Here is a 23,143-nt window from a genome sequence, read left to right on the forward strand (position 1 = left end):
CTTTCAGCTTGCCTGTGGTTTTTTCCTAATTTGCCTTAGACTCTCAAATTCTTTTACTCATGACACACCATTATTGGCTAAGAGAAAAAAAAACTTTCCTCCTGGCATACTTAACAAAATCTGGAAACTGTTGATGCTCATATGTGCAACAACTGGAATGAGAGCAGATGAGTAGAGCTGTGTGAAATAATCTCATTGATTCTCAAACCCACTTACACTTAGCCTCGTTTGTACATTTTGAGGTGCTTACAAACCTTAGCCTGTGCTCACAAAAGTTCACGAATATGATGTTCAACAGATGGGAAACCTAGCCCATCCCATTCCCTTGAGTGCCTTTCTCCTAAACTGATGCTTTTCTGCCTAGGAATCATACAATGGGGTTTATGGAACCTCTTTCCTAGCATGGGGATGCTAAAGATTATGAAGCTTCTCTCAGTAATTTGCAGCAGAACTAGCTGGTGGGAGTGGCTGCTCCTACTCTAGCCGAGTGGGCTGCTACATATTAATGCCACCCACAATCATGTGCTATCATTTAGTAGTCATTTGAGTCTATTATTAAATTGTGCGCCTGTTGGAGCATATACTTTGTCTTTGTTTGCCTGTGAAGCATTATCTTCACCAAGAGCTTGATATAAAATAATGATAAATATCATAAATCCATGTTTGCTGATATCAATAAATAGTGACTGTAAAGTAGAGATCCTGTTTATTAACTTTTTATATGAAAGTTTACACACAAACTTTAATATGTTTTTCCATTTAGAGGTGCATTTTTTCCAGTGGTAACACAGGAAAAGGGTCTGATGAACTAAACAATTCACGCATTGGCCCTTTCTATCATGAACAATAAAGCTGTCAAAGTATTATCAGCGAAAAACAATGACCAAAAATAAAATCGCAGTGCTTCCATTTTTAAAAATAAGTTATCAGCCACCATATCACTTGTCTTAATCCTCGTGCTACTGTGTGAAATAAAACAATTCGAGAGAGAAAGCATCAGCTTTACTTTCCCCAGGTCCTAATGATACTCTGAGTTGCACTATGGTATTTCAACCACTGCATGAGACAACCATCTGATCACTTGGCTGGGTAATATGATGAAAGATGGTGAGGTCCCAGGAGGAACCTAATGCGATGTGTCACCAGGGGGCTCAAGCATGCAAGCAGGGCCAAGCTGCTACCAAACACAGGACTCTCAGCATATAATGCTGGTCTGTATGCATGCTCTGTAAAAGATCTCTTTCCTGCAACTTTGCATATGTGCTGCATCACTTCTTACTAATGTCACATGCTGCACTAGTTAAGACTAAACAATTCCTTTTTGTTCTTTATAGGCACCCAAAGCTATTTATTCTGTTTCGGGTATTTGTCTCCCCATTACTGTAGTGTCTGAGCACCTCACAACACCCCTGTGAGATAAGGAAGTACTATTATTGTCCTGAGACATAAAGTGGCTAGGTGACCTGCCCAAAGTTATGCAGGAAGCCTGTGACAGAGCAGGGACTTGAACCTGAGTCTTCCATGGCCTAAGCTAGTACAAAACCATTGGGCCATTTTTCCTGGGTAAACTAGCTTCAACAATTTTAAGAACAATTAATAATGTTTCTATGGCATCTCCCAGCCTCCCAAAGTACATCCTAATTAAAATGAATTCACTATCCCAAACCAAGATAAAATAGCACTCTTAAAGTACATGCACATATTTCATAAGAAATGATAGTATTGGTGAAATACAATGCAGTACCAATATAAAAGAGTGGAGGGGAAACTCTGCTTGATTGGTTTGATTAGTTTAAAATTCTTCCTATTTGTATTTCCCCCATAAACTGTAGCTGTGTTAGAACATCTGGGACATGCTTAAGCTAAGAAGCAATGGTAATGTAAGTCAGGTGATTTCAGCTTCCTTCAAGAAACTGACCCAAAGATCCTGTGCTGTTGAGTCCTTCCTACAAGATGGTTCTGAGCAGCAAACATTCCTGATGCATCTTGGCACCTCTCACAGTGGGAGGTCCTAAGATTGAGGGACACAGTATAACAAGAACCTTTCATAAATGCTAGGAGTGGTGAAATAGGTCTCAAGCAGACAAAGAGAAGGAAAGAACAGATGTGAGAAAACAGAAATCTAGAATGTCAACACAGAGTATCCAGAGTTGGTCAGTTTTATTAGTCTGTTTTTCTTTTCTTCTCTTGTTCAAAGATTACAAAGCCACAAAGGATCACTCTGTTTATCTAGTCTGACCTCCTGCACAGCACAAGCCAAGGAATGTCCCCAAAATAATTCCTGGAGCATATTTCTTAGAAAAAATCCAATCTTGATTTAAAAATTGTCAGTGATAGAGAATCCACCATGATCCTTGGTCAATTTTTTCCATGGTTAATTACTCTCATCAAAAATTCACACCTTATTTCCAGGCTGAATTTGTCTAGCTTTAGCTTCCAGCCATTGGATCCTGTTATACCTTTCTCTGCTAGTTTGAAGAGCCCATTATTAAATATTTGTTCCCCATGTAGATATCCATAGACCCTTTAACCTTTGAGTTCATCACTATAAGGAATGTTTCCTAATCCTTTAATCAATCTTGTGGCTCTTCTCTGAACCTTCTCCAATTTATCAACATCCTTCTTGAGCTGTGGGCACCAGAACTGGACACAGTATTCCCATGGTTGTCACACCTGTGCCAAATATAGAGATAAAATAACCTCTCTTCTCCTACTTGAGATTCCCCTGCATGTGCCCAGCTTACCAAGCAATCTACATCACTCTGGATCAGGACCTGTCATCTTCATTATTTACTGCTCCTTCAATTTTTGTCATCAGCCAACTATCATTGTTTGTTTTATGTTCTCTTCAAGCTCAGTGATAAATAAATGTTAAATAGTATAGAGTCACAAATTGATCCCTGCGGGACCCTATTGGAAACATACCACTTGATGTCAAGTCCCCGTTTACAATTACATCAGCCTAGTTTTTATTTCCTTATTGTGATACACTTGCCAAAGAAAAAAAGTGTACAATGCTTTTAAGAATCATTTTAGAATGTTAATCACCAATGTAATAAGCATTGTATTTAAGCCCTTGATTTTACATCACTAGGCCACATCCTCCAAATTGGCATAGTTCTTTTGACTTCCTCAGCAAATGTAAACTGGTGTAGCACCACTGATCTGCCTCCTTACTTGTCATGCTGAGTTTCATTTTCCTTTAGACTGTGTACAAAATGTGGAGAAATCAAAACTTTACGCTCTACCCTGAGATTTAAACCACAGAGAGGGTGCACATGCCAGCACACCTTCGGCATGAATGTCCTCAGCCTCTATAATAGTGATCGCTGCCAGAGAACCAAAGAATGGAAACAACTGTACTGCCAATTATCTGCAAGTGTGTGCTACCGTTATTACAACTAAATATGATCTGTTCAGTACAGACAGAGTACTCAGCACTATACAAACCAGTACAGTTACCTTCTGGGTATAAGTAGGGAGAAATAGAGCCCCTCACTTCACAGTGGCTTGATTGGTTACAGTAGTTGTGTGAATGAGGACACATTCACCACAATTAGATTGGCAAAAAACACATTTATACAAGGTTCTTGCTAGCAAAATAACACATTGTTTCCCTAATTAACGTAGGCACTACGTAATGAACAATTTTGTTCCATTTTTTTAAATCAAAGCCAGGCTCTAATGCTTTATTACAGGGAGCATCCCAAAATCTACTATTCCAGCAAACTCTGTTAGCACCCTAATAGCAAGAACCATGCATAGCTGTGGGGTTTGCAAACGTGGTTGTGGAGCTAGTGTACAGAAAGGCTTTGTTAGATCCATGACCTAGGCTGTAATGATTCCCTAACACAATTCCATAAATGAGATGTCCTCTCCATGCTACAGAACAAAAAACTGTGCTAGCACACACTCCAAACTATGCCAGATGACCAGGCACTGGCACAATTAGACTTGCAGTGTAAATGGGCCTTTTGTTGCAGCAGCTGTGTCCAACCTCACTGCTAACAAAGAGTAGCGGCAAAAGGAGCACAAAAGCTGGAGTGGTGTTTAAAATAGTGGTGACAGTTAAATGGTAAAACTGTTTTTCACCTTGGTGATTTAAAAATCTAGCAGAGTAATTTTACTGTTTAGCTAGAGATAACTGCACTTTTCCTAAATGGCCTGACCTGGACATTGTACAATTCCTTATTTGCTTTCTTATAGGATTAGTTTCTGAAGGAACGCTGCCAATGCATGGCAGATGGATCACTCAGAGAGATTAATAGGAAGCCAGAAAATTCACAGCAGTGAAAAGACAAGACTGTTACTGTTAAATAGCACTTCTATACGTAAAATGGGGCTGAAAAAGACTTGAGACAGACACTTTAAATTTATGCTTCCAGATGCATTTCAGAGGTAGAGTTTCCACAGGGAAGTGGGGGTCTTTTCTCCTTCCATGGTTCAGTTTGGCTTCATTGCTGCTCTGGGATGACACACAGGTCAGTTTAGCACATTTTAACGGACACTGCTATGATGTGTGGATTGGCTGTATCATGATCCTGTGCTGCTGAATATATGATGTGCCTTGAAGATGTACATCTTCACAGCAGCAAGAGCACCGTAGTCTGCTATACTATTACAAAGAACAGGTGTGGGCATTCCCAAGAGATACTGTAATGTCTCTATTAAAATGTACATAGCACAGTAATACAATACATCTTTCTTTAAAAAATGCACTGGTTTTTAATAATGTTATGTACTTGTTCTTTTTTGCTCATCTGTCCAACAAACAGCAAAGATTTCTGGCTGAGACTTGTTTCAAAGTCTCATGCAGCTTGAACAAAATTTGAGCTTTCAATACTGAGGATTTCAGAGGCATGTAAGTACTATTACACCTCTACCCCGATATAACACTGTCCTCGGGAGCCAAAAAATCTTACCATGCTATAGGTGAAACCGCATTATATCCAACTTGCTTTGATCCGCTGGAGTGCGCAGCCCCCCGGAGTGCTGCTTTACCACATTATATCCAAATTTGTGTTATATCGGTCACGTTATATCGGAGTAGAGGTGTATCATTGTACTCTATGACAGAAACCCTATACATTTTACTTATGGTATATTAAACATCCATTCTGTGGTAGTGAATAGAGGGCAATCAGGTTGGGGCCCCATTGCGCGAGGTGCTGTACAAACTTGCTCAAGATAAGGCATCTTCTTATCAGGTTTTAGGTATAATGCTAAAATACTTTTTTTATACAAGACCTAAATTACTAACATTACTAGATTCTGATATACTAGCACAAACAGGAATACTCAGCTGATGGAATGAGCTCTAGTACTAACATGGTCACTGACTCACTGGGAGATGCTGACCAAGTCATCACACCTCTTTTTCTCAGTTTCCCCATTTCTAAAAAAGGGACAATAATACTAATTTGCCTACCTCACAGGGAACTGTGAAGATCAGTTAGTCTCTAAAGAGCTTTAAAAATGAAAATCTCTATGGACATGCTAAGTATTATGATTCTTATCAACCAGGGAAATGCTTGCCTTCTTCAAAAAATGTGCTCATCCAACACTATGCTTGGGATTTTCAAAAGTGGACATTGATGCTGCAACTGCTCCTGTGAAGTCAGTGACAGTTGACATCAGTGGGGGCAGAGTCAGGCCAACATTCAGTGCTTTTGCAAATCCCACTGTAGAATTACTCTTGCTAGAGTTTCCATTTGATAGAAGCTGCTACTTCAATAAACCAGTCCTCGGCTCCTGTGAGGTGAGGTGGGTTTTTTTTAATTCTTCTGGGCTTGAAAATAATTTCTCTCAAGATTCCCCAGTTTTACTGTGAGGGAAAAAGGAGGAAATCACCTCCAGACGGCTGAAAATGATTGGGAAAGAAAGGCTAAAAACTCTTTGGAAAGCTCGAGTTAATGCTGCTGTTCCCCAATCTAAGGAGCAGCCTCATTCAGAATGTTTTCTTACTGCAGTTCTCTGCCCCCTAAAATGTTGGCAAGTCATTTATGAGTGCACTTACGCAGATGTTGATAACGTAGGACAAGTCATTGCCAATACATGGATTTTAATGCTTGTTGGAACACAAATGAGATGTAAATGACTAATAGTTTAGAGATGAGTTACAAAAATCATGCTGAAAATATCTCAAGAGGGAGAGAAAATCTCTGGATTTAATTTCAAGACCTAGATGCTTTCATTATAGCTTATTTCTGTTTAGACATCAACAAAAATAGCAAGTAGCAGCATATACTGCCAAGTAGTCAACATTACAATAAAGTGTTTAATGTCCTAATTCTGTTGTGACTCATCCTCCTTAAAATACACCACAGCCACTTTCTTGACATATCATAGGTCATAAAAATTGAATGCCAGTTAATCCTTTTTATTTGCCGCCCAATTTTAAATGCCCTTTAAAATCACAAGCACTCTCCCTTTTCCTAAAGATTGTCACAATTTCTACTGTTTTACTTTTCAAACTGCTGTTAGGTCTCATGGTTGAGATCGGGGTAAATTTTTCAAAAGTGCCTAAATGGTCTAGGAACCTGAGTCCTATTTCAAAATGGATTAGGGTATGTCTGCACTGCAATTAAACAGCCACAGCTGGCCTGAGTCAGCTGACTTGGGCTTGTGGGGCTTAGCTTAAGCTAAAACTGTAAAACTGTGGTGCAGACATTCAGGCTTGTGCTGGATCTGATGCTTTGGGACCCTCTCCCCCTGCAGGGTCCCGGAGCTTGGACTCCAGCACAAATAGGTGTTTGATTGCAGTATTCATATATCTTTATACACTAAGTCATAATGACACTTAGGCTTCTAAATCACTTAGGCACTTTTGAAAATTTTACTCCATATTTTTATTTGACTTTTTACAGGATTTTAAGTAAAATACACAGTTATATGATTAATCAAAAAACAAAGGGATGCAGATCCCAAGAAAGGAAAGAACTGAAAGTGGAATAAAAAGAGAAAATAGGAAGTGAAGCAGAGAAAGGATGATTCCTGGGGTGTTCAGTATGGGAGAGCAGGTTGTAGGGAAGTGTGACAGAGGTAAAATTATAATGTACAACAATGGCTTAATTATATAAAGCAGCTGTTACTGTTGTGTAAGGATGTGACTGCAGAGGTAAAAAAAGGTCGTTCTCCATGCTGGATGATGGGGCTCTGGGATGCAGGGCAGAACAGGCAGCAGCTCTAGTTTCTATGCTGTTAAAGTTATATAATATATGAATAAAACAATTTAACTGTTAAATACAAGCTCTCCTTGGGTTAATGAGAGAAACATATATCACTGATCATTCATGTCACAGAATAAACAGAACGGTTTGAGTCATGCCCAGGATCAAGGAGGTGCAGGTGGGTAATGGAATGCTGCTTGAGTCTGTCCAATTTGGCCGCCAACATAATTTAGAAGAGCCCCAGGTCTGGAGCTGAGCTCCCTGGTACACCTTAGGAAATCTGTGAAGAAAGTCCCTTCCCTGAAAAACTTTTTAGCTCGGCAGCCTTCAGAGCTCCAATGCTCTTAAACTGCATCACAGGGTAGCTTCCTTCAATGTGCTGTACAAAGGACCTAATCCAGCTGCAACAGAAGTTAGCGGGAATCTTCCCATTGGGCCACTTCATATCTTACAGAAAAAAAAAAAAGCAGCAGCATCTGAGTCTTGCTTCCTTGAAAATGTTTGAAAGCTGGTATTTGAAGTTGAACCTTCTGAAGCTCTGTCAGAGGGGAGCCCCTGCTACACAACCCTCAGCTCCATGTGCAGGTGGCGGAGTCCCCCTCGGTGCGCCAGAAGTTGGTCCTGGCAGAAGTCACTAGCATCGGAGACCTCCTGGATTACAACTGGGGAAACTGGCTGGATCCCCTGACGCTCGCTCAGCGCATGGGGCTTTCCAGGCCTTGTACCCCCCAGTGCATACTTCAGGAGGTGAGAGCCGCTTTGTCGCCCACTGCTCAGGCCTACCTTGACTGGGTCCTGCGAGGCCCCATCCACCCTCCACCCCAGGCCCTCCGGACCTTTTCATCAGGCCCCTGTCCTGTGGACCCAACCAGCCCCCCCCGCCCCTTCATCGTGAGCCGGCTGCACAACTTGCAGCTGGTTCATTTCCAGACCACACCAAGGAAACATCTATACACGCTTGTGCTCCACACCCTTCACTTCCTCACCCTCGTGTCCTGCCCCGACACAAAGTGGCGGGACCTCCTGCCGCCTTTCGAGGGTGAGGCACCCTGGTGGGCCAGCCTATGCTCTACCCTGGTCCCGAGGCCCGCTGGGGATATCAGTTGGCAGCTCCTTCACAGGGCCGTGAGCATGGGAGTGTATTTGGCACGGTTTACCCGTCCCGGACACCAGCCCCTTTTGCGGTGTGAGGGAGCAGGGCCGGCTCCAGGGTTTCTGCCACCCCAAGCAGGAAAAAAAAAAAAGCCGTGATCATGATCAACTCTACTGCCACCGCTTCAGTCTTCGGCGGCAATTCAGCAGCTGGTCCTTCACTCCGAGAGGGAGTGAGGGACCCACCGCCGAAGAGCCCAACGTGCCGCCCCTTCCCCGTGGCCACCCCAGGCACCTGCTTGCTGCTTGGTGACTGGAGCCGGCCCTGTGAGGGAGACCCTGGCGCACGTTTACCTCGAGTGCACCAGGTTGCAGCCCCTATTCCAGCTCCTCTTAGATTTTTGGTTGCACTTTTCCCCTCACCTTCTTATGTATGCACTCACCATCCGTGGCCCCACGAAGTCACAGGACCTCCTACTCAGCCTCCTCCTGGCCCTGGCTAAAACGGCCATCTATAAAACCAGGGAGAGGAGGTTGGCCGATGGGGTCTCCTGTGACTGTGGGGCCTATTTCCGCTCCTCCGTCCGTTCATGCATCCAGGCAGAGTTCCTCTGAGTGGCGTCCACCGGCTCCCTTGACGCCTTCGAGGAGCAGTGGGCGCTGTCCGGGGTTCTCTGCTCAGTGTCCCAATCAGGTTCCCTTCGTTTAACCCTTTGACCACACTCCTGTTCCTGTTATTTCATTAGTTGTTCCCCAGAATCACTTGGCTTCCTGGTCCTGTGGGTCCTCCCCTTAGGCTGGGAGGAGGTCCTTTAGCAGTGAGTGGGCTTCCGCCTTCCCACTTCCTGGATCCCAATAGGAAGCTCTGTCAGGGGGATACAGGGTCTCAAGCATTATTAGGAAACAGCGTTCATTTTCTATTTGTGCTACTATGAGGAAGGCAGTTAGCTATAAAGTTAGGACAGATCGAAGACTGCCAAATAAAGGTGAACATACCATACTGTTTCTCCTTGTCCCATGATAATCACTACACTTTGTGTTAAAAATTACTGTTTTAAAAAAGTGGAATATTAAGCTTTATATGCTTTAAAATTTACTAATCATAGCAGAAAATTATGAGCTTGGTGATCCTAAAGGTTAGCATACTTTCAAAAGTGAAATATAACCATTCCTGGCTGCTTTTTAAAAATATATATTTTAAGACTTTGAGCAGATTCAAGACAAGTTCCTGGTTATGTTTCAAATTATAATACAAAACTATGGCAACTGGAGTAAAGATCTGATATTGGACAGAATTTAACATCCATCAATTTTATTAATCACCTGTATTACTAGAACTAAGTCCAAAGACTATAAATAGTTTACAGTAAAGCAAAATGTCTATTTCTTAGATCCCTATAGGATTTGTCTTTTTAATATTCTAGAAATTGTAGTCTTATGAACAAAAAATTTAAGCACAGTTAATTGATAGCTTTCTTGTTAGCCTTGTCCTAAACAAAACTTGTATAGAAAGCATTACATTAAAAACTCTATCAGCCCAGTTTTGCCCAGCTATAAGTTAGCACCACCTGGAAACAATCACATGTTGCACCTGAGCTGTCCCACTGACTTCTTGGGAAATTGACTTCAATCAGACAATCCAGGTGCATAAAGTTCAGCATGCCCATAAAGGTGGACTAGATGGAGATTTTAGTTTGGATTTCCAGCAGGAGCTGTCTCAGAAGAATGCATTATTTGACTATCAGAACATAACAGGAGAAGGTGTTTCAAGTTTCATTGAGGAAGCTAGGATGGTGGAAGGACTGATAGAGCAACCAAGACAAAATTATTTGTAGTACAAGTCTGTGTGTAGTCTCCATTTGATATGGTGTAGCATCCCAACACTGTAGAGTCTGCTGCCCAGGAAATTAATGTTGATTTAATTTATTTACATTTGGGTCAAGCAGGGTAAGTACTTACATAGGAAACCTCCAGGGAGATCCCAGCTGTTAGAACAAATGGTGTTGCTGATTCAATAGTCAGCACTTTTTATTTTAAGTCAGGACAGAAACAGTGCCTGGCTCTGGTGTTACACAGGGCCCCATGTTGCTGGAGGTATCCTCTTTTGCATGGGATGTAACAATATATTGATAGTTTAAATTGCTTTTAGCACTAATTGAACTTTGTGCAAGATTATGAGTTAGTGCTAATGTTAAATTCTAATTCTGGTAACTGAGTCTCCCAAGCAGTTTCACTTCCATTATATTGGATTTCCTTGACTGTCTCACTTTTGCTGATCCAAGTGCTTAAGAATCATAAGTTAGCACTCAAATAATAAATTAGCTTAAATTAAAAAAAGGGAGGGGGGGGGCAAAAAAGCCTTTCCTTGTTCATGGATCTTCAGGGTATCATGTCACATCTTCAAGCTTCCCCCGCCCCCAGGACTTGAGAATCTTGGCTTTCATCACAGGCCGAGAGAGAGAGAGCGCTTTAAGAAAAACAAACATAGTGAGACTTGTGATTGAAATTGTGTGATGTGGAGATACTACTTCTGTCCCAAATGTTAAGTAGTTCCCATAGTGGTGTGTTGTACCCCAAAGCCTGCAGACATTTATGTCAATATCTTTCGAGCCAGTGGGACTGCTTTTGTGAGTAAAAGCTATGCACATGCATCAGTGTTTATGGGTCCCTAGGGTATGCTGAAATCTGCTATTCTCAGGAGTATTAAACACATTCTCGTAGGTGCTGGAAGTAGGGGTGCTCTTGCACCCCCTGGGTTTGAGGTGGTTTCCATCATATACAGGCGTTACAGCTTGGTTCAATGGCTCCAGCCCCCCCGCTTGCGCTGCTCAGGGAAGAGGTGGTTGCGCCCCTGGAGTGGCAGGCCAGGCTTAGAGCGGTGGCTCGGTCTCAGTGCCCCTGCAGGCGGGCAGGAAAGGGAGAGCGGCTCCTTCAGGGCTGGGCGAGGTTAAAGGCGCGGAGCTGCGGGCGAGCACAGCTGAGGCAGGAGAAACCAGCCGCCTCCTGCCCCTGGCAGCTTAGCGAGGCAGCAGCGGGAGGAGGAGCCCTGCGAAGCAGCGGCCCAGCCCAGGCGGGGGAAGCGAGGGCTCGGCTCGGAGCAGCAGAGAGGCCAGAGCAGAAAATGGTCGTTTGGGGCTTGGTGCAAAGGCGAAGCTGCTAGGAAGAGCCGAGCCGAGCCGGAGCCCCGTGCAAGGGGGCGGGGAGCTCCCCGCGCCGCGCCGCCTCCCCAGTCCAGCCAGCCGGGCTGCAGCACTTGAGCTGCCGGCCGCAGTGACTCGTGCATGACCCACAGCAGCAGGACTGAGCGGAGCGCCCGCCCCGGCAGCATGCAGCAGGACTGAGGGGGCGCAGCCCGGCAGCCGCTGCTGCTCTGTGCTCTTCGCTTCCTCCGTGCCTGGGCTCTGCCGGCTGAGGGATCCCGCAGGAAAATGGAGCCGTTCCCCCACGGTGAGTGAGTGGCGCCGCGGGCACTGGCCGCGCCCTGCTGCAAGCGGACTCCTCGCTGCAGCCTTGATGCTGGCGGCAGCTGCCCCGGCCCCGGCGCGGCCCTGCCAGAGGGAGCCCCTGACTCCGTGCCTCTGCTGAGTGCGCAGGCCCCACAGGGCACGCTCAAGGTCAGGGGGCTCCGGGCGGGGGGGAGCACCCACCCAACGCATGCCCACAGCTCCTGCACCCCACCCTGCCCAGTGCCCTGGGGGTGCAGCAGAGCAGGGAGCCAGCTCAGCTGCAACACTGAAGACTCACTGAAGAAAGTTTGACAAGATGGGGGCGGTAATAGTTTTTCTTGGTCTGATGGAAGATCTTACCTCGCCCACCTCCTCTCTAATATCCTGGGCCCACCACGGCTACAGCACGGCAGGGAGGAAAGTGTTTTAGCTGGCAGGAGTTCGCCTTGCGGGCTGGTGGAAGGCAGCCTGGCCACTCATTCCCTGACCACCTCCTGTCCTGAAACACAAGCTGGTGTGGCCCAGTGAGCCTGGGTTAAAGGCTTCTTTAAAATGCTGCTAACAGATAATTGAAAATTGTAAACCCTCCCATGTGGGAGCAGTTTTGCTGCAATTTTTTTCTTTTTAATTACAAGAGCACATGAGAACCAGATTCTTTGTTTCTGCGGAGTTCATGTGCTCTTGTTTATTTCCCAAGCACTGTCATAATCCTCTGTGGGACCTAACATAACCGTATCTGAGCTTCGCTGAGGTACACACAACAGGCAAATAATGCTCTTGCTCAGATACATGGCCCTCATCATTAGAGTTAGTACTTGCATAGACAGTGGAGAATAGGCAACGGGCAACTAAGGAACAAGATCCTATGATTATGTAAATGACTCAATCACCAGAGACAATGTCAATAGCCAATCAAAAATGAGGAGAGATTGAAATAGGAAAACAAGGGCAGGTGCTCTCTTTCCTCCCGCCTCCCCCCTAACCACACAACAGAGTGGCTTGCAAAACTATTTCCATGCAGCTTCAGCAGTACTGTGCATTTCCTTTTGCCTTTCAGATGAGACTCTGAAAGCATATAGGTAAGATTTGTATATTCTTACCTTACAAAGGTGAGATTCAACTAGAGTTTCTGCATCCATTGTTAAAATGCAATCATGTCTGGGGTGGAATGCAGCAGCTGTGTAAAAGCAACACTTCCCAACAGCTAAAGGCAGAACATGAAGTTGCCCAAACCATTTGAAACTGCAGGGAATTTGAAAGTAGAGGTCTACAATAGAATTTGGACAGGACAGTGAGTGTAGTATACTACTACTTATTAAAAATACTGAGAGGTTCTGAAGGACATGTGGTCAGGGTCTTGGTCAGTTAAGTTATACAAGTAAAAGAATTAAGAGTGAAAGCTGAAACTCAGGCAGAATTCGCTGCATTGTACTTGAGTTTCTCAGTGATTTGTCAAGCCATAATGTAGTAACTGCTTCAAAATTCAGAGAAATGCCTTTGCAGTGAAAACTGGACCTTTCTAGTCAACTTAATGAGATATTTTTGTCATGCCAGTATTACGCTAGCTTTTCTCCAAAGAGCCTCATGTTTGCATGTCCAAATAGGAGTGGTGATAGTCTTAACTTTGTAAATGTTTTGCCCTTTTGACTTTTGAGATGGCCCTTTAAAGTTGGTTTAAGCGCTACTGCATATTATCACTAAATAAATTGAAGCTTGTTCAGTATAGGAGTCTTCCCAGGATTTAGCAAGAATATAAACAAAGTAGGCAGTCACTTAGAATATATTAAGAACTTATTACAGTCAAAGAGTTTATATTCTGTGCTCTTTGTACATCTGGGAAAAGATTACATCTCTATGAGCAGAAACCTAGTTTGTAGGAGGTATTTTTAATAAAGGAAATCACTTAAGATCTAGAAGTACATGCTTTTATGTTGAAGAATATGTGCTGCCATGTTAATAACCTCACTCCAAAAGCCTTGGATCTGGGTTAATAGTACTTCACTGTCATGCAGGAGAGTGGTGTTTGAATTCTGCTCTTTTCTCACCAAGGCTGCAGCAGAGAAGTGTGGTAGGCCCCGAAACACTGCTCAAAAGTGGTCTCTGCTGCTAATGGAGGAGTTGTGTTGGCGATAGGGTTACCAACCCTCCAGCATTGGCCTGGAGTCCCCAGGAATTAAAGATTAATTAAAGAGTGTCACATGAAATCTCCAGGAATACGTCCAACCAAAATTGGCAATCGTAGTTGAAGGGGCTGGGAATAGAACCTCCTTTCCTCCAGGAAGCTAAAACACATACCTTTGGGTGAAGGGTGGTGGTGGGAGTGTTTGGAGCAATCCTCCAGGTTAAAGACAAGCTGCAATTTCCTCCCACAAAAGGAAGCTACAGGGGATTTTCATGATAGTCAGAGTATGAGACGTTGAGATGTGTTGTTGCTCACACTCGAATAACTGGGAACATTCATACTGCTGGCTTTCTGAACACAGAGTTAGTTTCTAGGGCTGGCAGTCTTGCACCTTGTATGAGCATTGAATCATTTCAGCAAATAACATTATTTAAAAAACAAACAAACAAAAAAACCCCACCCTTTGGTTCACTTTGCTTTTGCTTTCTCTCTTAACAGAAAAAGAGAGAAAACTGACCACACCCTGAGGACTGTGGGCTCTAGTCCACAAGTTCATTTTATGCAAAACTCCCCTTGACGCTTAGGGGTATTATGTGACAGTTTGGTGTCAAGGATCATTTCCTCTTTCTTGACACCTAACCCTTCAGATAAGGGAGCATCCATGGGAACTCACATTGGCATAGTTACGTCTCTTGGGGGGTGAAAAATCCACACCCCTAAGAGACGTAGCTATGCTGACCCAACCCCAGTGTAGGCAGTGCTAGGTTGAGTGCAGAATTCTTCCTTCGACTTAGCTTCCACCTCTTGGGTATCTGCTATCAGGATGGGTAGTGTCTGAACTGATGTGCTGTGGCACAGCACAGCTGCAGTGCTGAAGCTGTGCCTCTAGCATTTCAGCTGTAGACAAGCCGAAAGGCACAGTTCTTCTAGTCAACGTTTCTTTTGTGATGGGAAACAGTTCTTAAAATAAGAGGAAAACACAGGTTCCTGCCTCTAAACATGAATGATAGCCCTGATCCTGCAAATATTTTTGTCTATGCTTAACGTTACTTGCCCAAGTAGTCACTTCAGTAGGACAATTCCCATGTGGAGTGTTAAGTGTGTGCATAAATACTTGAAGGCTATGGCTTTCTTTGCCTACAAAAAAAGTGTGTGTGTGTGTGTCTTTCGTTAAACCCTGGATCAAAACATAGGTCCTGGTCCTCTGTGGGCAGTAAGGCCAGGGGCTGCCAGAGCAGGTCATTACAAGATGAGGGCCTAAATAACTGCGTTTATAAATCCCTTGGTCATAGTGTTTGTTTGTTTTTTGTTCTTTAATAAGTAATTAAACACAGGAATCAATAGGAGACCCTTTTTACAACCTGGCTAATCACAATCTAACCAAAACAAACATGCTGGCTCAAAGGCCCATACTGTTGCATAAGTCTCTGGTTTTTGTCTGTGACTGCAGTACTTCTGTAAATTGGACTACAATTTAAGAGAGAGTCCTAGAGGACTGGAGAAGGGTAAATATTGTACTGACCTGGGATGTCATCTTCTCTTTAATATTAATTTGTTCCAGTATCTTTCCAAGTATTGAACAATCAGTTTGTAGGCACCTCCACAGTAATAGGATGATAAGCAATAGCCAGCATGGATTTATTGTTGGTTTGGTGTGATTTGTTCTTAAGTTTCTCCTTTGAGGGGGTTACTGGCCACGGGGAGAAGAAAGCCATAGATGTGATTTCTTTTTCTTTTCTTTAAGTAAGGCTTCTAACACGGTCCCACATGACGTTCTCATAAAGTAGGGAAATGTGGCTTAGATTAAATAACTATTAAATGGGTTTACAATTCATAACTACTTTTTAAATAGAGAGATTTTCAATGGCTTGCTATCAAACTGGGAGGGCATATCTAGCGGGATCTTGCAGGGATCTGTCCTGGGTCCAGTACTCGTCAATATTTTTGTTTAATGATTTGGATAATGGAGTGAAGAGTAAGCTTATAAAATAAAATTGCCAGATGACACTAAGATGGGAGGGTTCCTAGCGCTTTGACTGATAGGATTAGAATTCATGATTACTGTGACGAATACAGAGAATTTGTCTGAAATCAACCAAGATTAAATGCAATAAAGACTAGTGCAAAGTACTATTTAGAAAGGAGAAATCAAATGCACAAATACTGCTTAGCCAGTTACTCCTCATTTTGTATCACTGCTGAAAAGGATTGGGGTTTATAGTGGATCACAAATTGAATATGAACCATCAATTTCATGCAGTTTTGGAAAAGGCTATCATTCTGGGATATGAGTGTATGTAAGACACAGGAGATAATTGGCCTGCTCTACTTAGCACTGGTGAGGTCTCAGCTGGAGTCTTGTGGCACCTGCAACTGGACACACTTTTGCCAATTTGTCCACATCTTTCCTAGAGTCCAGAATAGGGCAACCAAAATGATAAGGTATAGAAAAAAATCTGACCTATGGGGAAAGGTTAAATAAACTGGGCATGTTCAGTCTCGAGAAAAGAAGACTGAGAGGGGACCTGATAAGTCTTCAGATATGTTAAGGCTTGTCATAAGCAGGACTTTGATATGTTGGTCTCCATGTCTGTCAAGGGTAGGACAAGAAGTAATGGGGTTAATCTGCAGCAAGGGTGATGTGAGTGTGAAATACTTATCGTTCAAGTGTTTTTAAGAATATGGATGGCCTAGGTGTACTGAACCCTACCTTAGTGCAGGGGCTGGACTTGATGACCTCTTGAGGTCCTTTGCATTTCTATGATTCTATGGATGGTCCCACTAGAAATTGATAGGATTACTTGAGGAGGTAAGTATTAGTCAAAGTGAGTAAGGGTGGCAGAACTTGGCCATATGGCATTTGTTCTATAGTTCTGTATGTTCCTTAATGATATTGCAAAATGTCTTGCAAGGTTTGTGTTTTTACTTTCAGTTTGAAGTGTCTGAGGAGGTTCTCTTTTCAACATTTCCTGTAAAATGTAGAAGGCATAAATAGATTGCTAAGGGTTTCCTTTATAAAAGGAGGGGAAAAAATAGAGGTGGAGATATTTGCAATGTTTCTACATGTCACTTGTTTGAAACAGATGGGTTGAAACAAGAAACAATTATCTAGAGAAAGAATAGCTTGTTGAGATCTGCCAAAAAGCAGAAAGGGTGAACCCTTTGATTTATGGTGTGCATTTTTTTGACAAAACAAATAAACTCAGAAATTAAGATTAAATCTAATTAGAATAAATTGATGAGCAAAGTGAAATGAGTTGCAGACAGTAGAAATAAGCCAGTTTTGCTACTAAAATTTGTAGGAAAAATGTTGATTTGGTAATGGACTTATTTCAGCTGTTTTATGACTTCTAAAAATACTTCCTTTTGGGAACTAGTATTGTTAGGTGTACAGAGTGTATTCTCAGTTGCAGGAGCATGCCCATACAAATCCAAATCCACTGTTGCAATACTCTTATCCTTCTCTGTCAGCATTATGCACTGTCCTATTATGGATCAGAAGGGAGGCTACTTGTCCGCACCGTATCACTGAATCCTATAAAAGGTATGGATAAGATCTATTAAATCAATTAGCTCATCATCCTGACAGTGCAAGATTGTTCTCAGTAGTGTTGTGTTTGTGGGTGCGTTTTTTTTGTTTTGTTTTGTTTTGTTTGTGGTGGTTTCTCCCAGCAGTGAGTGGTTCCACCACTTTCTTTGGGGAAACAATTCTAGAGTCTAATAGATCTCACTGTCAGAATAGCTTGCCTAATATTTTTCTTCTTAATTTCATCCCATTGTTGTGAGGTGTGCCACATTACTAAATAATCCCTTTCCACCAAAACACTTAAGGGGACATAGCTCTGCACAGTTTGTGTACTTCATTCTTTCTTTCCTCCAAAATCCATATCCAACACCTTGTCCTTCCCCGTATCTTTTTAGCAATGAGGTACCCAGATCTGAACACAATACTCCAGGTACAGTCTCACCAGAGCCAGATTATGGATGGATTATCCCCTCATTGCTCCATTGGTATATGCAGATCTAAACTCTACCATCTTTCTAATGGGGCTTTACACTGCACACTCAGGCTGTTGTTAGTTCGGTGCTTAAACAAGGCACTAGAACTGGAAGCAATTTTGATAGTGGTGATGGTGAAAGTAACAAAGGAAGAAGTTCCTGTTGCCAGATAAGTTAAGTCACACTTTGGGAAGTGTCAGGAACAACAAGGAAGGGTGAAATCCTCTTGTCCTAAAGTTAGCACAACCATTGACCCTATCTCTGTCATTGGTGGGATGCTATCCCAGTTAGTTAACTCAAACCCTTAGATGTCTGGGAGATGTCCCGCAAGTCTAAGAGGTTGAAAGCTTATTTTGACCTTAAAATGTCTGTCATCAGTAAAAGTATTTAACTTTTCTCTTCTTGTGCTCTCTTCGGCATGATGACTTACTGCTGTGTAATCCAGCAGCCCATACTCATGATGTCTCTGAGGCTACTCACATGTGTAAAGCCTGCTATCTGCAGGCCCTATAACAAACAGCTACCTGTAAGGAATCTTGGAAAACCATTACAAGATAACATAAAACAACCTCCATTTAGCTAGCTAATAAAAAACAATATTGTTATCTCTTGGCTGGCTCTCCGGTAATAATAAGGGGCCAAATTCATCCCTGGTATGACACCACTGATTCAGCTGAGTTTCATCTGGGTTGGATTTGGCTCGCCATTCCCAGGAGCAGGTTGGCTTTTGCCGATTGTGGTGCAAACAGAGTAAAAGAAACTCTACTGAAAAGAGCCTTGTAAGAGATGGGCGGGAGAGGAGAAAAGAGGACAAAATAGTAGGGAAAAAAGAACAAGTTTCAAAAAGGGCTTTCCAAAGAAAAGAAACTACCCAAAGCAAACTGTTTGACTGTGTCCTTTGATGTTTGAACTCCTTCATGGGGGAAGACCGTACACTTTCTTGGCCTCTTAGAGCTATTCTTACACAGGGCAGCTGCTACTTATGAAATTTTAGTTCAGTGGCATTTTTAAATGAAACCTAATTAAATTCTAAAATAGATTAGCATAGTTCAATACAGCTATATTAATATAATTTTTGTTAGATAGACTGTGTCTGCTGTTGGGTATTTGAAAAGTACATACACAACATGCTTGTAGTAATGTATACTTAAGTATCTTGATATTGCCTACAGGGATGTAAGTACACTGTACTTAAATTATCTGACTAGGAAACCCGATTAGAAACACTACATACCCTAAGGCAAAAAAAGAGCAGAAAGAGAATCCTGAAGGAAACAGGAAAGGCAGAAATGCCAGATGACCAATGCAATCCATGATTGAGATAAATTATATCTTCTCCAATCTAACCAAAGTGAATACTCTTCTCTGTTAAGGCCCTATTCTGTGCCTCAGCAAGTGAATTCGCTCTCTCTTATTTCAGTGTGAGCTTTTGTCTCCCTAGGAAGAGCTGAACAAGCTCTTGGTGCCCAAATCTGACATTCTAATTTATTTTGAATAGTACTTTGCTCAGCTACCGGACTCTTTGGCTTCAATATGTAAAAACTAAGAGTAAAATCCTGGCTCCTCTGAAGTCAATGGAAATTTTGCTATGAACTTCAGTGGAGCTGTGATTTCATCCTCTGTTAGTAAATATTGCAGAGTACACTTAGTGAGATGGCCTCTTTAGGATAGTATATATGAAACTGTTTCCACAGGTTAAGTTTTATCCCTGTTTAATTTAGGGATTGTCTCTTAGGGTAGGTCTATACTCACCGTCCGGGTCGACGCGGTGAGTTTGACTTCCCAGAGTTCGAACTATCGCGTCTAATCAAGACGCAATAGTTCGAACTCCCCGTGCGCTCCGGTCGACTCCGGAACTCCACCACCGCGAACGGCGGTGGCGGAGTCGACCTTGGAGCCGCGGAGTTCGACCCCGCCATGTCTGGACGGGTAAGTCAGTCGAACTTGGGTCCCATTGTTCGACCCCCCCCCCCTTAGTGTAGACCAGGCCTTAGTTGTCCACATATTTGAGTAGTGCCCTATATTAGATCTCTTAAAGGATTTCCCCCCCCACCTCCGTTACAATATTTTCAACAGGGAATTCATCCTTTGTTTTGTATTACGGGCATTTCTTTGTCTTTCCAGAGACTTAACCCTGGCAGTATTTCTCTTTTCCCCCCGCCCCAATAAAATAAAATAAAATTGTGTAGCACCACTTTTCAGATTGTAGTGACCTCATAATTGTTGTGTATTTCCCAAGATTACAAGCTGATATCAAAGGAGTAACATGCATGTCAGTGCAAAATGTGTAGCTTATTTCAAAGACTTACTCCTGGGTATTATATTTCGCACCTCCCAAATCATGTCTGTGTTCCTTGATCTTTGGAATGAGCATACTCATTTCAAGAGTTTAAACCTTTTAAGCCTCTTGTGCAGAGGTAATTTGGTCACTTATATATTTTTTTATACTATATAATATAATTTGCAGATAATTTCCACTTTGTTGGAATTATTGCTCCATTCTGTCCATTTTTTCAGTTACTACTTTATTTTTGATGCTGCGGGTGGAAACTTGTCTTTCATATGTAGTGCCAGCCACTGGAATCTACTATGATTTCTTCACTGTTTTTCTCAGGAATTACTTCAGACCTCTTCTTCCCCCCCCAACCTCCCCCCCCCCCCCCGCCCCGGGGTTTCTGGATCTGGAAGCTGTGAGTAGATAACATTGTGTTAGTTGACCAGCAACAAACTAGGTTTGGAAGCAAACTCACTCTGCTGTTCCTGTTGTTGTAAGAGTTTGGTTGTATAGCAGAAATGATCAGTATGTCTCTGAGAAAAGAGAACAAACCCTGGGTTATTTAAAGCAGCCTTAGCTTCTAGGTACAATTCCACTGGCTGCAGAGAGACTTGAGTAGTCTTCCAGGGGGGTGGGGAGATAGGGAGGAAGGTTGTGGAGCAAAGACCGATTAAATAAAAGGTCATTGTTTAGATATTTGGCTCTCTGTATAAACTACACCTCTACCCCGATATAACGCGACCCAGGATAACAGAATTCAGATATAACGCAGTAAAGCAGTGCTCCCGGGGGGGCCTGTGCACTCCGGCAGATCAAAGCAAGTTTGAGATAACACGGTTTCACCTATAAAGTGGTAAGATTTTTTTTTGGCTCCCAAGGATGGCGTTATATCGGGGTAGAGGTGTACCTGTTGTGGTTGCAAAGTGAAGTGATTCAAAATGTTTTTAACTTATTTATTCTTATAAATCATGATTTACATCCCTTGGGTTTTTTTAATAATTTAAATCAAGTTGAGGCCCTGTCAGACTAATTTGACAGTTTGTACTATTGTGATTTTAGATTAAAATCTATGATTAAGTTGTATACTTTGTTTTTTGTTTTAAATACTGCTACTGGTAGAGTATCTTTGCATTTTACAGAACTGTTAAACCTATAAAACAAAATATTGGAAATGAAGGCTCTGATTCAGCAAACAGTTAAGATGATATGTAATTTTGCTCACATTAATAATCATATTGACTTCAATGGGACCAGTCGAGCTTAAAGTTATGAATGTGCTTTTTAACAAGATACTTTATCCCCTTATGGTGTAACTGCTTATTGACATTCTGGATGTCAAAAGCGTCACACTCGATCACACTGGTTTTTATAATATCAAGGTGCTGCTCCAATATGGTCTGCATTATGGTGGTGGTGGGGAGACTCTTATTCTTTCACTGTGCTTACTGGTAAGAAGTTGGGCCAGGATGCTCAGCTGCAGGGAGCACCTCCTGTTGCTTGCTGGCAATGAAGGAATATCACTGACAAGAGTTGGAGGAATTATTTCTGGTCCTCTGCTGGAAGCATGGTGGATGTAATGGAAGGTCTCATGGCAAGTATGAAGCATAATCCATTTTTATGTGAGGCAGTAGCATCTGCAAAGGTAGAATAAAAGGACATTTGAAACCGTAATATACTGCTTTCAAAGATAGGCTTAACTTTGGAGCATGTTCTTGGAGGAGGCTACTCAGAGGAGCAAGGAGCTTGTAGAAAGGAGAGAGATGACGAGGAAAAGTAGATTAATGATGTTGACCATACACCTACAAGGCGCATAATCATTAACCTGAAGATCAACAAACACAGAAGCTGATGCATGAGTCAGTTTTTAAATTGTTCTTTTTCTGGGTCCCATAAAACAAAGTTGTAATATTCAGGTAGAACAATAACATACAGATGTCCAGTCAGGTTTTTTCTTCTCTTCTCAAACTATTTTGCCTCTGAATATTCTGATTAGTATGATATATTTAAAAAAAACAACCTCATTACACACCAGTGATCTTTTCCCATTGACTGAATATGCAGCATGTGTTGAAACTAGTGGGTAAATCTAATCCTAATAATGTCGTTGTTACCATGTGTTCCCTGTCTGCCTGTCGGTAGCCACCTGCTGTCTGTTGCTATATACCAGGGGTAGGCAACCTGTGGCACACGTGCCGAAGGCAGTATGCAAGCTGATTTCCCCCCCCCCCCTCCAGTGGCACTCTCACTGCCCGGGTCCTGGCCACCCGTCCTGGGGGCTCTGCATTTTAATTTAATTTTAAATGAAGCTTCTTAAACATTTAGAAAACCTTATTTACTTTACATACAACAATAGTTTAGTTATATATTATAGACTTATAGAAAGAGACCTTCTAAAAAACGTTAAAATGTGTTACTGGCACGTGAAATCTTAAATTAGAATGAATAAATGAAGATTCGGCACAGCACTTCTGAAAGCTTGCCGACCCCTGCTATATACTGAGACTGTAAGAACTTTGCAGTGGGCTCCAGTCCCTGATTGAGACCTCTAAGTGCTACAACAATATAAATTATAAATAATCTGTAGAGGAGAGAACATTTGCTATATTAACCTCTCCCAATTTAAAATGGGGTTTTCACTTTCAGTCCAAATCCCAGTTATGAAAAGAAATTTCTAATCATGCAGTACCTGTTTGTAAGACTGGGTCACACAGTGCATCACTGAGAGAATGGAGCTATCTGAGTCGATGAGGATGTGCTTTAATCTAGTGCTTCTAAAATTAGAGATTTGGGTGTAGAGCTGGAGAATTGTAATTAAAGAATAAAGCGACCACCACTATGTGTATGATCTCTTAAACCAAATTACTAGCAGGGTTAACTGCAAAGTCTTTCCCTGGAAACTTCTGGCTGAGATCACATGTAAGTACTATACTCCAAAGAGGAGTATTTTCCAGAAAGTTGTAGAGGGAGGTCTGCATTTGCCACATAACAGAAACTTTGTCATAACTTTAATTATGGGCCTGATCTTCACAGGTGCTGAGTA

The 23,143-nt window shown here is 42.4% G+C and overlaps 1 protein-coding gene across 3 annotated transcripts in view; it reads left to right on the top strand.

The window, feature by feature from the left end:
• Window positions 1-9,979: 9,979 nt before the first annotated feature.
• LOC123372813 (leucyl and cystinyl aminopeptidase) overlaps window positions 9,980-23,143 on the top strand; it is a 93,414-nt gene continuing 80,250 nt past the window's right edge. Inside the window, exon 1 of one of the 3 annotated variants that reach the window (XM_045021295.1) lies at window positions 9,980-10,208. Coding sequence is in view for 1 of the 3 variants with exons in the window: in XM_045021294.1 (XP_044877229.1) it covers window positions 11,690-11,708 (19 nt within the window). In the remaining 2 variants the exon portion in view is untranslated. Of the gene's footprint in view, window positions 10,209-11,254; window positions 11,709-23,143 lie in introns of those variants that run through there. The other 2 variants (XM_045021296.1, XM_045021294.1) reach the window with 2 other exon arrangements.

The sequence above is a fragment of the Mauremys mutica genome, chromosome 6 (assembly GCF_020497125.1).
Source record: "Mauremys mutica isolate MM-2020 ecotype Southern chromosome 6, ASM2049712v1, whole genome shotgun sequence".
NCBI lineage: Eukaryota > Metazoa > Chordata > Testudines > Geoemydidae > Mauremys > Mauremys mutica.